This window comes from Phoxinus phoxinus (assembly GCF_949152265.1).
Source record: "Phoxinus phoxinus genome assembly, chromosome: 19".
NCBI classification, from domain to species: Eukaryota; Metazoa; Chordata; class Actinopteri; order Cypriniformes; family Leuciscidae; genus Phoxinus; species Phoxinus phoxinus.
In genome coordinates, this window is record NC_136894.1 from 6,952,372 (window position 1) to 6,967,521 (window position 15,150).

Here is a 15,150-nt window from a genome sequence, read left to right on the forward strand (position 1 = left end):
GCATAAGTGCAGTTCATTATTAGTTAATGTTAACTAACGAACCTTATTGTAAAGTATGTACTGTAAAGTATGCTTTGTGAGCATAATACTTTTTATATAATTATATATTATGGAATTGTTAACTAATTATGTTTTAGTATATCCTTTATTTTTGTTTGTTTGTTTGTTTGTTTTTAATTAGATTCATGGTCATGTTGCAAAGTTGCCTAAATCACAAAATGAAGTGCAACTAAATAAGCCTCCATTACTGATGCAGTTTTTAGTAGTTTATTTTAAAATGATCACTCGACTCAGATTTGAACCTGTGACCCTGCAAACATAAAACAAGAAATGTCAAGCTACACCTCATACTCAGTGAAGATCTGAAATTCTAGATTCACTTCTAGAAGAGATGTTGCTCCTCATGGCCCTCGTTCACATGCTCTAAAGTACTCAAGGTAGTACACAATCTTGAAGTTTGAGGTCTATCTGAGTGCTTATTAATATTTTATGGCCTTTTGGTTTGTCCACTGCAGCAACAGGTTGTTACTAACAGCATTGTATGTACTCTCTTAGGAAGGTGAAACTTGGTTCACTGCATTTTTATAGGCTTTTATTTTCCTTGTTCTACAACCGTTATCCCAAATCGCAATTATACTGTCTGCGTGTTTGTGTGTGTGTGTGTGTGTGTGTGTGTGTCTGTGTGAATATTTCCACAACCAAATGTGATTATGAGCTGGCCATACTACCAATTAATTGGCTCTGAAATCCTGCTGTTCGTGGCACATCTCGCCTTTGCTTGAAGAATATAAATAAATAAGTAAATATATAAATAACAACTACACAGAATGAAGAATCAAAGCAGGTTTCCTCTAGGCAGATGTTGAGCCAATTATGAGCATATAATGTTAGTGACCAACGTGAGACCGACACCTTCAACCCTGATTGGGTACATAAATTGTGCATTTATTAAGCTCATCTACACGCTACCCCAGTGTCTGGTTTTCTGCTGACACAAGCTACTAAGAAAATAGAGATAAACCAGGTCTAGATGAAATGCAAAGAGACCAGAGCCCTTGTGGCTCAGAGTACTGAGAGAAGAAAATCTCACTGGAGATGGAATATTGATGAATTTCACAAACACCCCTTTGGATTAACTGCAAATTCACAAGCCACTGACTCATTCTGATGTCAGCAGCCGCTGTTGACTTTGCCCTTTAAATATACAAAAAAAACAAAAACACTTTCAACTATTTGAACATTATGAATAGGCCAAATTGATGCAGAAATATGGATAATTTACACACAAAAAAACATTAATCTGAACTGTTACATCGTTTATATATATATATATATAAAAATAAAAATAAATTAATGTTTCAAATTGGATCATTATAAACTCTCATGTTTAGACGCATTTATTGTTATTTTCATTGAAGACATTTTAATTTATTAGTATGTAACTTCTCAAATTTGAAATAAGTAATTGAATGTAATATTTTTTATAATTATTCGGTAGTTAAACTGTAAATGTCCTGTATTGTCTCTTAATAACTATAAGGCAGTTGATGACTTGGTGGTCGAGGATGAGGAGAGGTTACAGTTTAAAGTATTTTTAGATTAAGTATAGCTTGTAACTTCACAACCTGCTGATTTATGAGTAATGGGATTTATTTATGCCAAAAGAGCAAAAATCCCAGAAGGTTTTACCTCAATAGAAGAATTCAACTGTATTTAAAAAGTTCCACCATCTGGTTCCATTTATAGAATCATCTGAACAAAATTGCATTTTGATGCTTAATTTTAACAGCCTTTTCTCTGGGGGCATAAACAAAAATACACATTTATATCTTTGACAAAAAAAAAATTATGCTCATCATTTTAATGTCTTTTAGTCTGATCTAAGAACAAAAAATAAAACAGAAATTGTACCTCAGACCTGTATGACTGACTGACTTCTGTGGAAAACAAAAGAAGATATTTTGAAGAATGATGGTGTCCAAACAACATATATACCACATTTACTTTTATTGTATGGACAAAAAGAAAAACTAAAACCTTTTGTGTTTCACAAAATAAATCATACAGGTTTGTATCAACATGAAGATTTTGTTATGATTTTTTAAATGCATTCATATTTTGTGCTTAACAGTCTCACAGAAAGTACCTGAAGAAGCATAACAGACCAGGGAGACAAATACACATTTGACTTGAAAGTCTATTTTATGTCATGGACAGCTAAGTGTAACAGTCCAGCTAGCAGGAGCTATGCGAGTAAACCTCACTCCCCTGGCATCAAGAGGCACACTAGCGGCTGACGCCAGAGACTGCGGTCTTTAGCGTCCTTGTTATCGCGCCCGCCTCCCATCCCCGTTTGAGTCCCGCTAGGAGTGGGGTGAGTAGGACCGGAGGGGTTACATAAGCAGTTATCTTTCAGGTGGAACTCATACATGTGTGTTATTTCTCTATAATTGGAAGCCGCTAATACTCTTGTCTATGTAGGAGTTGTGGGATTTGCCAAAGATTGCATGTCTTGCCCGTTGTGTGCAGGGGGTGATGAGTGTTCACTGCAGTTGCCTGGTAATTGTGCACGCACAGAGAGGCATTGATTGAATCGTTGCTCAACAAAGCAGAAACTGCTTATTGAGCTAATGTGCTAGTGTGTTGGGATCAATTTCACAATGTCACTTTTAAAGTATAGACTATGGAGAGTGGTAGGCGTGCCGGAGCGGATTGTGCCAGCGCTTTCATATTCATTTTTATGTGCTTGAACATGCCGCTTTCATAACCTAGCCTATACGTGCTAGTTAATGTGACTGTAGTCACAGACAGTGCTCTCTACTAGGTAACTATAAGTTTTCCTTTTTGTATGTGGTGTTGCTCTCTCACTATTGCAAATCACTTATTTATGTCTGTTGCTGCTTCGGTTATTTTGTGCTGGTAAAACAAATCAATCCTCATCAGCATAAAATCAGATCTCTGGAATCTGCTGTTGATATATTGCGAAGTAGGCAGTTTATGGGTGCTTTGATTGTTGCGAACACATGCAACAATATTTATTCACCTTGCCATTTTCGTCCTGTCTCGCAATCTTAGCCTCAGATGTATTGGGTTACTGCACTGAGCGATTTTGAGAAGAATATAAACATTGGATTTAGTTGAGTTTTGTAGGAGGCATTAATAGCAAGTTTGATAGATATAAGAGAACAGAACATAAGAACATAAATTAATCATATGTCTAGTATGTATATACTGTAATATTATATTTATAAGATTTGAATGGACACATTTATTCATACTGTATTCATACCATTTAAAAGTTGTTAAGATTTTTAAAATGTTTTTGAAAGTATCTTATGCACACCATGGAAAAAAAGGATTTGATAAAAAATACAGGAAAACAGCAATGTTGTGACATTATTGCAGTTTAAAATAACTACTATCTATGTTAAAAAAATTGTAAAATTAAATATTTATTTTAGTGATGGCAAAACCGAATTTTCAGTGTCACATGATCCTTCAGAAATCGTTCTAATATGAGGATTTGGTGTTTAAGAAATGCTTATTATAATCAATGTTGAAAACAATCATGCTACCATAGTGGAAATCTTTTTTTTTTTTTTTTTTTTTTACGGTTCTTTAATAAATAGAAAGTTCAGTAGAACAGCATTTTATTTTCAGTGTCGGTCTAAGCAGCACATATCTGCAACTAGTTGCTTTACATGTCGGTCAGATGATTTCTCTGATTAGAATTAGCTGTAAATTGGACCAGAAATTGTCCTTAAATTATATTATTTATTAGAAATGGAAGGGGAAAAAAGGTGTTGGACAAATTTGAAATTGAGTTGCATTCCTCACCAAGTTACATGAACAGCATTTTCCGCAATATTCCACTCTCTTTTTGTATCTCTCCCTCTCTTTCTCTCTGGTTCAGTGGAAATGGAGACAAAGAGAAGAGAAATGGAGTGAGGGTCATAGATGCAGACGTAACACGAGAACCATCTCTTGCTGTTTCAGCACTCGGGCAGGATATAGCGACCCTTAAAATGGTTAAAGCAGTCAAACTGCAAGGGTGGCACAGTCAGTCCTGTGAGTTATAGACTGAAGATGACAAATGCAGTGGGACCAAGGGGAGAACGGTGTGTATGAGGGAGCATCCAGGATCTGTGCAGAATACTTAAAGTTCCGCAATGCCAGTAGGGAGTTCTTTTTAAGAAAGAGAGAACTGTTATGAATTTATGATTTATGTATATGCAAAATCCGAATGAGTAAGTGGAGGGTTTTTCTTCATTTAAACAGTTCTGGTGGAACAGCGACGGGTGAATCTAGTTAGTATTCTAGCTCATATCCATGCCACTCGTTCTGTCAAGTTAATTAATGTTTAAGGGAGCACTCAACTCAGTCCTGGTTAATATCACACAATCTCAAGTGTATATTTCTCTCACCTGCATTACTGTTCATTAGTATGTATGCTGATAAATACGTGTGTGTGTGTGTGTGTGTGTGTGTGTGTGTGTGTGTGTGTGTGTGTGTGTGTGTGTGTGTGTGTGTGCGCGCAAACGTCTTGCTCTCACATGCTCACATGTGCAGTGACGAAACTGCTCTCCTAATCAGTGCTGATGTAATCAGAAGTCAGCCCACCTATCTCACTCGCTGCCTCTGTTTCCCTGCACTACTGAGACAGATTCCCCACTGCAGTGCACTCTCCATGCGCACAGGTCATTGCCATTAGGAGAGATTATCTTCCAGTTTGGGCGCTCCAGTGCCCAACACTTTACGCTTGTATACCCACAAATTAAATTGCATTAGCATATCTTTCTTGGTTAAAACAGATCATTTACAGTGAATAGATTTAAAGAGATAGTTCACCCAAAAACGAAAATTCTGTCATAATTTACTCGCCTTCATTGTCGTTCCAAACCCGTAAGACTTTCGTTCATCTTTGGGAGACAAATGAAGATTTTTTTTAAATGAAATCTTAGAGCTTTCTGTTCCTCCATTGACAGCACAAATACCACTTTGACTCGTCAAAAAGTTCATAAAGAGATTGTAAAACTAATCCATATCAATTGAGTGGTTTAGTCCACATTTTCTGAAGAGACTCGATCACTGAACAGATTGGATTTAGGTTAGGCAGTCTGGTGGTATAATAGATTTTAGATAAAAGGTTTTGTATGAAATATTTCCGTTTCCCCCCAAAATGGCCGCCTAGAGAACTGACTTGCCTGAGACTGATGCCAATATGTCTTGTATACATTGATGTAATATAAATATTTTGAAGCTTGACAAATGAGGTTTTGTCGAAATGGTCAATTACAATGGTTTGTGATGGGTTGTATTAATGTAAATGTGTTGAATATTACAGTTTGAACAATTCAGTAATGCTTTGTATACACCACACTTTTCCATAATTTTAGGTGTTATGACATTATAGATTTATAACTTCATGTTATTTCTACAAATTGAAACCCTAATTCTGTATTGTAAACATTTTGGAAGATACAAATATGATAATAATAATTCAGGATGTGTATATACACTACGTTTTAAAAGTATTTTTTAATAATGTTTTAATGTTTCTGAAATAAGCTTTTATTTGATTAAAATACAGTAAAAACAGCAATATTGTGAAACATTATTTGCACATCATTTATTAAATTACTACATATTTAGAATGACTGTATAGTTTTGTAATACACTTTAAAAATGCAATTTATTTCTATGATGGAAAAGCTGAATTTTATTATTATTTCCAATTTTTTTTTACAAATATTTCTGATGAAGGACATTTTTTAACAATAGTATCCTTTTAACATGAAACCATCTCAGTGGATTTCTCTGTCACATAGTATATTATATAAAAAACTGTTTAAAACATTTTCTTTGTTTCATTCTCCCATTCTAGCCCTTCCAAGCTACACCTGTGGAAACCCAGGCCAGCTGCTCAACGGCATGCAGCAGGGCTCTACTTTCAACATCGGGGACAAGATCCGCTACAGCTGCAACCTGGGTTACGTGCTGGAGGGCCACACCGTGCTCTCGTGCCTGGCCACCTCCTCCGGCACCGCTGCCTGGGACTTCCCCCTGCCGTACTGCCGAGGTGAGTCCGGGGTGGGACTGAACCTCCTCAAGAGAGTCTCAAGAAAAGGTTACCAAGTGTCTTTATCAGGACCGACAGATATCCGAGCATTTAGTAACAGGTTGGCTGCACAGTTCTGTTTTTCCTGGATGAGACGCAGTAGACACCCCCGAGGTGATACCTGCCGACGTGTGAAAGCCGCACAGGCATGTTGTGTAAGACAGTGGGGTCACGTGATGGCGTGTTAGCTGTTGCCTGAGGGGCAGGGATATCCAAATGCTCTCCGTCATGATACTCTGAAAACATGCTGACAGTTCGAGGCCAAATATTAACATGATGCGAGCCCCCATTGACATCTTAAGTCCAGTCAGTTTGATGCAAAGCACAGGTTCATAAATATGCATAAGCGAACTCTGTATATGCATGCGTTTATTTTATGAGAGGCATATTCACATATTCATGACAGTCTCATAAAAACATACACAGGTCTTGCAGTTAATAAAACAATGACAAAGTACTCCACAGATAATAGCATGTATAATGTATTAGTGCATATGCGAGGGCAATGAACAGTAGCTGCGGTCTCCAGATCGAGTGTGAGTGTGTTCTCGCAGGCCAGTATGAACCAGGGCCATCTGTGCCCGGGCTGGGGGACAGGAAGCCCACGTAAAGACACACATGCTCAGGCACGCAATGCCAGAAAGAGACCCCTTCATGCCAATGCTTCCTCTGAATTTTAACAATATTTATGTAAATTTGCAGTAAATATTCCTTATTTAAATGCAGAATTGTACACCGTTTTAAGAAAGGTACAATGTGGTAATGCATTTTATTTTATTGTATTTTATTTCTTCTGGGTGTTACCATTGTATCTATTTATTAAGTTTTTTTGTTTTTTAATATTATTATTTTTTTCTTTTTATATTCACAACAGCATTTTAATGCCACATTAATTAAGAAAAAGTAATCTCTACAAGATTAAACTTCAGATGACAAAGTAACCACAAACTTTAATCTTTTAATTCTACAAAATTATTCTCATGATTTTTCCTGTATTAAAATATTGCAAATTTATACTTGTAATGTTATGATTTTCCTATTTTTATCATCATTTTAATGTGGCAATACATTCTATGGGCCAGATTTACTAACTGCTTGAGCCAGCGCAAACCTTCTTTTGGTGCGAAACTACTGTCAGGATTTACTAATGACACGCAGTGAAAAATTAGCACTGAAAAGGCAACAGGGTTATTTTTGCGGCTGACCTTATTGCATAATTATTTGTAGGAGTTTCCCTTTCAGATGCAAAATTTATGGGAGGAGAGTATTTAAATGAATCATGCAATATGATTTACTAAGGTTTGCGTTTGTCAATTTACTGGTATTTGCACCATTATTTAATGCCCCAAAAAAGCATTTCTTAAACCAGACGCTAATTTGCGCTGCTCTTGGTAGATTGCGTTGGTCATTATGGAAATGATCCGGCTGCGTCTGTGTTCTTTAATTTGTGCGTCGTCATCACGCACAGAACGTTTTTGGAATTGTGCTCTCACGCTAATTTTCCCTGTTTAGTAAATCTGGCATCTAAATGTTCAGTCGGCTTGGAAATCATATCTACTCTGTATCCTCGGTCATCTTTTATCTTTATCTCTCTCCCATTTGAATGGTTTTTAGATTAATTAACCATGCAACCCGATGCCAAACTGATTTCTGCTCTGTACACATCTAGAGAAAACAGCAAATCAACGGCCTTTGTAGCTGGCAGCAGACAGCCTCCTCTCGGGCTCTGGTTATGGGTGGCTAGACGGTGGCAGGACTCAGGAGGTTGGGTCATTTTCCTTAAAGGAGTCACACAGTTTCAGAAAGGCTTCTCTGTCCTCATTAGTGCTCATCTTCCAGGCCTCTTCTTTTAAACACAACACTCAGACTCCAGTCTGCCTTATTTGCCATTTTCTATAGAGCATATTATAAATATTTGATCTAATAAGCTTAGATGTCTACATGTATATGCAATCATAAATACCCTCCCAAATGAATACCCACATTCAGATCTCTAGCCTCTAAGCCTCTCCACATGGTCTGTATCCTCACATCCTTCTCAACCCCCTCATTCACTCGCACTGTGCGAATACATTCAGAATTCCGCATTCAAAACATCAAAATGGCGGTCTGCAGGCATGCCACCCTCCTCTATGGCACACTGAACAGGATGATTGTTCCAGACGGAAGATAAGAGAACAGCGAAAAGTTAAAGTCGGAGGGACTGGTTGGATCTGTTCTTCCTCCAAAATCCTTTTCTTTTGCCCATTGTTGTTTTGTATCAGTGCTGGCTCTCGGGTCTCAGAGTGCCGCTGCACACCACTCGCTGCTGTGTTACCATGGCAGCCGCAGAGCCCGAGGAAGGCAGTATGAAGAGATGAAACACAAGCAGGCCATCTTTTGTAGGGGCTTAGATCCTTATGCATCACACATCATCTGTTTATCCACGCCAATTGAACAAGTCACTTTGACATTAAAGAGACTTCCTTGGCCAGTTCAAAGGTCTTCTTAAACTTATTAAGAAAAGTGATAGTTTTAAACTAAAATTCTGTTACATATAACAGTAGTAGCTGTCAGGAAATGGGGGTGCTTTCATTTATACCATGATATATTTTTTAATACCATGACAATGAATGATTGCCCTATATTCTAGATTATTGTACATTGTACCATAGCATTATATTGGTTTTACTGTGATGATACCAACAGGTTGTTTCTCTTTTTGATACATTTCTGGAGTTCTTAGAATCAGAAGTCATCATATTTGGGTGTACTTCTACAGTGATAAACGAGAGAGGACAGCAAATGTGATTTTTATGTTTCCAATTGCTAAAATGGCAAAAAAAAAAAAAAAATCAATGATGGCGTTTCCATGACTTTCCAAAAGAGGTAATAAAAATAATGATTAGGACAGGCAGAAGAGAGAAAAAATTCCAATTTACTGCTACTCCCTCCGCTGTTGTATTAGAAACTCTCTTGCAGCAGTTAACGGTTTCTCTTTTTTTATTATTCAATGGCAAACTACTATATGCTCAAATGTTTGAGGTCGGTCAGTTTTTAAAGTTGTTTTTAAAGTTTAGTTTTTAAAGTTGTTTTTGAAAAGTTTCATATTTTCAAGGCTTCATTTCCTTAATCAAAATACTGTAAAATAGTCCTATTTTAAAATATTACAATTTTAAAGAACTGTTTTACAATTCAATATATTTTATGTAATGTATTCCTGTGACGCAAAGCTGCATTTTCAGCATATTACTCCAGTCTTCAATGTCACACGATCCTTCTGAAATCATTTTATATACTGATTTGGTGTTCAATAAACATGTATTATTATTATCGTCAATTTCAAAAACAGTTGTGCTACTTAATATTTTTGTGTGCATTTTTTTTTTTTTCAGGATTCTTTGATATAGAAAGTTCAAAATAATATAATATAAATAGTTTGTAACATTATAAATACTTTTATTTAGCAAGGACATAATTGACCAAGAGTGACTGCAAAGGCATCAATTTCTTAAAAAAAATAAAAAAAATACTGACCGCAAACTTTTGATCAGTAGTGTATGTAGTGAATTGTGATTGGTTGTCTTTCTTTCTATTTGCATAATGTATTGTGATTGGTCTTTTATTCCTTGCATATATGTAATAATGTATTGCACTGTAACACTATTCATTTACCTTTTTTGAAAGCACATAAGGCAAAAATCTGATTTTTAGTAACGCTTTTAGGTATTTGCAAATACTAAATAATTTTTTACAAAGCATTTTATAAATATTAGCAGTTTAGACATGAAGTCACAAAGTCTCAACAAGATCAAACGACCAGACTGAGAGGCAGAGCTGAGGCCAGTGATCGGCGTGATCTACTGAAGTGTGAAGGAAACTCTCGGCTGGAATACCAATAGCCGGTCCTCCCTCCGAACCCTCCCTCCCCTGCATCCATTGCGCTTTTTTTTCCCCTCTCCATCCCTCTGTTCCAGAACTCTCAGAGGCTTCTCCTCACATATGCTCTATGTCTCTCTGGGGAAATGTAAGAGTGACGGATCCGACAGAAGACTGACAGGGCCCAGGTCCTCCCGCCGTTTTCCACTCACAGAAAAGAAATCATGCGATTAGCCAGTCACCGCTAATGAATCCCATGCTGGCCTGTCAGAGAAGAACTCATCACCCATCAGTGACAAGCAGGCTCCTTCACCTGTGTGAGAGACACGCACACACACACACACACACACACACACACACACACACACACACACACACACACACACACACACACACACACACACACACACACACACACACACACACGCGCTCTGCACTCGCTTTGACATAGAGTTTGTTTATTTGGTTGGTGAGAGAGAATTTTGCTTTGCTAGGTAGGTGTGATGACTCACTTTTTCTCTCGCGTTGTCTTTCCTTCCTCAAACTCACACACAAACGCCAACTCAAACGCCTCCTAAACAAATCTCCCATCACTCTCTTTCCCCCTCAACCCTTCCTTTACCCCAGAGAGGCTTCTAGTTATCATTATGAGTCACTCATTCGCTCACACAGAGTCTCTTTGCTCCTTTACTTGCCTGGAAGGCAACATATCCACTTGGCATGCACCCATAATTCAGAATTCTTCTGTAGCTATCAAACTGGAGGCTTTACAGAGCAGGGATGTCTTTGCATGCCACATTTTTACCGTACGTGTGATGAATGGCCTGCTTTTTTTCTGCACACAGTGGAGTACAAAAGAAATATTTAAAAATAAATATGAAAATGTTAGTATAATATAGGGGGTAATGTTTGAACAAGACATTTTGAAATGTATTATTATTTTTTTAACTTTACACTCAACTTATGGTGATATCAAATGTGATAATAAAGTATTAAATTAGATCAATGTAAAATAGAATGGTGGTCTCAGACATTTGGACCTTTGAATAATTGCATATTGAATAAATCTTTTATGGTAGATGCCATACTGAATATTACTTGGATGAAAATGAGGCTGTGAGGGATAGACAGCAGCCTTTAAAATTGCATGCACTATTTAAAGATCCTAGATCACATGTCATTTTCAAAACGCACAACTTTCAAAAATGTGTCTAAAGAAAGGTCTTTGGGAAGATTATTCATCCACTGAACACACTGTACTTCTATCCCTCACAGCCTTGTCTTCATTCATGTCAAACAATAAATATGGCACTTGGACATCTTGAGATGACCGAACCTTGACACTGCAGCTTAACCATCTCAGATTCTATATGATTTCTACCCAAACTCACCCTGGATATCTTGAAGTCCCTGATTACATGTACAAGCTCTGAATCTTTGAAGAGTTTTTCCAGCTACAAAACAGCTTGGATGTAGTTTTGTAAAATACATTTTCTGCATTTTGTGAGACAATGCCTCTTTAGGTGGTGTTAAGAATACATTTTCTGAAAAGGATGTCAGGGATCCAGACTCAACTTTTCCCCATGTCAAAAAGTTTTGATTTCTTACTTTTCTCAGGGGAGGGATGCATTGAAAAAAAAAACAGGGGGAGGGAAGACAGTGGGTCTGTTGCTTTTCCTTCACCCTCAGTTGGCTCGGCTCTTTTTTCCTCACCTCACGGACTCACTGTCAGGAAGAAAGACTGAGCATCAAGAGAGCAAAAAATAGAGATTGCATTTGATTCACTAAGGAAGGTTGGGAGAGCCATGGGGCTCAATTACCACAGCAGCCTTTAAGTGCCTATTTATCGTCTTCTTAACACACTTTTAAGGAGTAGAATTGGTTTTGACTAGAAATAATGAACAAAATTTTACATAGATCTCAATTAATTACCCCCATGTTACAGTGTGTTGCATCACTGGCCTGCGAGTGTTGCCCGAAACCTCAAGACCCCCATTGTGTGTCGCGGCATCGTTTTCCTAATTCAGCCATTTTTCTTTACCAGAAGATCAAGGACATTGATTTTATACAAGTTAAACTTGCCTGTATTTGTGTGTCATCTCTTCACAGCGGACGATGGCTGTGGTGGCACACTGCGGGGTCAAAGCGGTGTCATCACTAGTCCAAATTACCCCCAGGAGTACAACAACAACGCAGACTGCACCTGGACAGTGCTAGCGGAACCAGGTGACACCATCGCCCTGGTCTTCTCCGACTTTCAATTGGAAGAAGACTACGATGTTCTGGAGATAACCGGCACGGAAGGATCCTCTCAGTGGTGAGTGCCCTAACGTTTAGTTTTTTTCAGGCATCTCTGGGAAAACCAAAGAATCCCGCTTATTGTATGCTCTGCTAAGCAGCGCGAACGCTTGTTGTGGTGCTGTTGGCAGCGGGTAGGTGTTTTACGAAAGAGGAAGCTAGGAGAACCACAGTCATGAAACATCTCAGCACTTGTTCAATGGAACAGAACCAAATCACAGCTTGATTCAATTATTCAGCACATAATGCGCACAGAGCTAGGACCAAATAGAGGGGATAAAAACGTTGCAGTCCATCGCAAACCTTGTCTGGGGAGCACAGAGTACTGTTCATTTATGAAAATGGTTTTATGGGCCTCTTAGCCTCCGCTTTCACACAATTTCCTTTTCACACCCATTAAGTACTGTAACAGGCTCTCAGAAGCTCTTATTGGATCGGGACGGGGACGGGTTTTTTTCTATCAGGATGTGGACCTAAATGTGACAATCTAATGACAGAAGGTTAGGTCTGAATTTAAAGGATGATAGTGTGTATTTTTTGTTAGAATATGCTAGAATACTTAATATGTAGAGACAGATGCTATTTTTAGGTTCACTCAATACACTGACCTTTGATCTGTTGATGATTACGAATGATGCATTCTATTCCATGTTATTGTATGTTTTTGTCCTAATCAGTGTTTGTAGTGGGGCTTTGCTGACTTAAAATATGTATTGAATTAATATATTAATTGGATTTGCACTAGGTTTAATACAGTTCCATTAGTCCAAACATAGCTGAAGCAAACTTTTTGTTTTCACATGAGAACCAATTCAAAATGTTGGTAACGTTTTATAATAAGGTTTTATTCATTTTTTTATGCAGTTGGTATCGTGACCGAAACTTTTTTTCCAGCTATTGTTAATCTGTTAATTTATAAATATATTATTATTCATTGTTAAGTCCTGTTGTTTTTTCATAATAGGCTACATTAGCATTTCCACAAATGTTAAAAGCAAATTGTATATGTAAAAAATAACATGATCCTATATTAATACATGCTGTAAAATAGTTTGTTGTCATTTCAAGATACCTAATTATTTAAGTCGACATAAAATGAAAATGAACCCTATCTTTCTTTCTTTCTTTTTCATATCATACTTTTTTATCAAAATGTCAACTCGATCTCCCAGTGAAATGTCAGACTTCTTTCTGGTGATGTACATTATGCTGGAGTTTTCTAATCATTTTTAGTCAACTTATACCCCACTTCTTTCTTAGTCAAACTTGCATTCAACTTTGCCTCCATCCAATCAACAATTGGTGTTGATTGCAGGATATAATCCTGCTCTACATTCTATCTATTTTTTGATAATCTGTTTCACTCGTATGACACATTACAGAAGAAAATATATTTTGCTACTTCCTATACGTCGCAACTATAACCTCATGATATGATAAAGTGTTGCAAAAATGCAATAATTTTTTTGTTGTTTTTGTAGACTGTTATACACAGCTTTGAAAGTATTAAAGTTAACAGAATTTTTCCAATAAAATAAAAGACTAATTGGACAACCATGAAAACGTTGGGGACTTTGAGACTATAGATTCTGAACAATGAGCCCCTTAAGTGGCATATAAATTAACAGCCTCCCTGCTTCTGGGGTCCAGCCCTATACATGCCTAGGCCTTATTGAGCTGTGACACCCTTTACTGAACTCATGAGGCATAGACGTGTGTTTGCCTTTTCGACACGCTCGCTGAGGGTCAACGGAGAGTGCTGAAAGAAGGTTGTTTCTGGCCAGTGGAGGCAATCGATAGACCCCACTTCTCTCTGTCCCCTTGCTGCCACCATGCATGGGGTCACTGCTAAGCCCTTAATTAAACAGGCAATTATCAGAGGGTGAGGAGTGAGCAGACGGAGAGAGACGAGATGGTGTCGTTCGACCTTGGCATGTTCTAGAAGCCTCAGGGAGAGTAAATAAAGAGGGAACGAATGACCAGAACTTCATGGGCAATTAACCAATGAAAATGCCTAGAAATGAACAAAATAAGATTCAAACACAGTCAGAGCGGCCAATTGCTACACAGCACCAGGCGGAAAGCCAGGTTGGTCTATGTGGGATTGTATGAGTTGTTCTGCTTATCTAAGGGTGGATTACTGTTTGTATTGTTTAAATGCTGGAGAAGAAGAGCTCTAAAATTTCAGTGATGCGGAAAACGCGGACGGAATTGTGGAATCCAGTCATAAAAATGTATGATGTGGAATGTCATGCAGTTAAAAGGGCTATTTCAGTATTGATATTACAACACCAAAAGACTGCCATTTAAATATGACGTCTCTCTGTGTGAATAAGTGCTGCCGTTTCGTATACTACACATACTCATGCACGGATAACAATTGTGGTGTTTCAGCGTCTGCCGACTCACTATATGAGGACACTCCACATTAACTTAATCTCTAGATGATCTGAGAGTTCACGTCATGAGTATTTCACCATTTCATTTGATAGGACTATTGTCAAATACACACAGAAACTTCTTCACTACAACTCACCAAAATAAAAGTTTGGTTTACCTCGAAGCAATGCCAGACATATTGTACTATTGTACATTGAGAAGTACAAAGTAACAACAACAACCATAATACAGTTTATTAAAACATTATTTTTAAGGAATATCACAATTTGACCATGTTTTAATTTTAGCAGTAAACCTACATCTTAAAAGGTTACAATGTTAAAGTTTTGGCGTTCATTTGATTGTCACCATTTTTGATAAATTCAGAAATTAAACTGCCGCATTACGCTTTTTCGAATATTACCTTTCATAATAGCTGTTCTGTGAATGTAAACGGTCTGCACATTTTAACAGATCAAAATGCAAGAACAAATTAA

The 15,150-nt window shown here is 37.5% G+C and overlaps 1 protein-coding gene across 1 annotated transcript in view; it reads left to right on the plus strand.

Annotated features, from left to right (window-relative positions):
• The window catches only part of csmd2 (CUB and Sushi multiple domains 2), a 256,709-nt gene that overhangs the window by 56,387 nt on the left and 185,172 nt on the right, over positions 1 to 15,150 (plus strand). The window contains exons 4-5 of the mRNA XM_079589756.1: positions 5,885 to 6,079; positions 12,086 to 12,293. Coding sequence (XP_079445882.1) covers positions 5,885 to 6,079; positions 12,086 to 12,293 — 403 coding nt within the window. The remainder of the gene's footprint in view (positions 1 to 5,884; positions 6,080 to 12,085; positions 12,294 to 15,150) is intronic.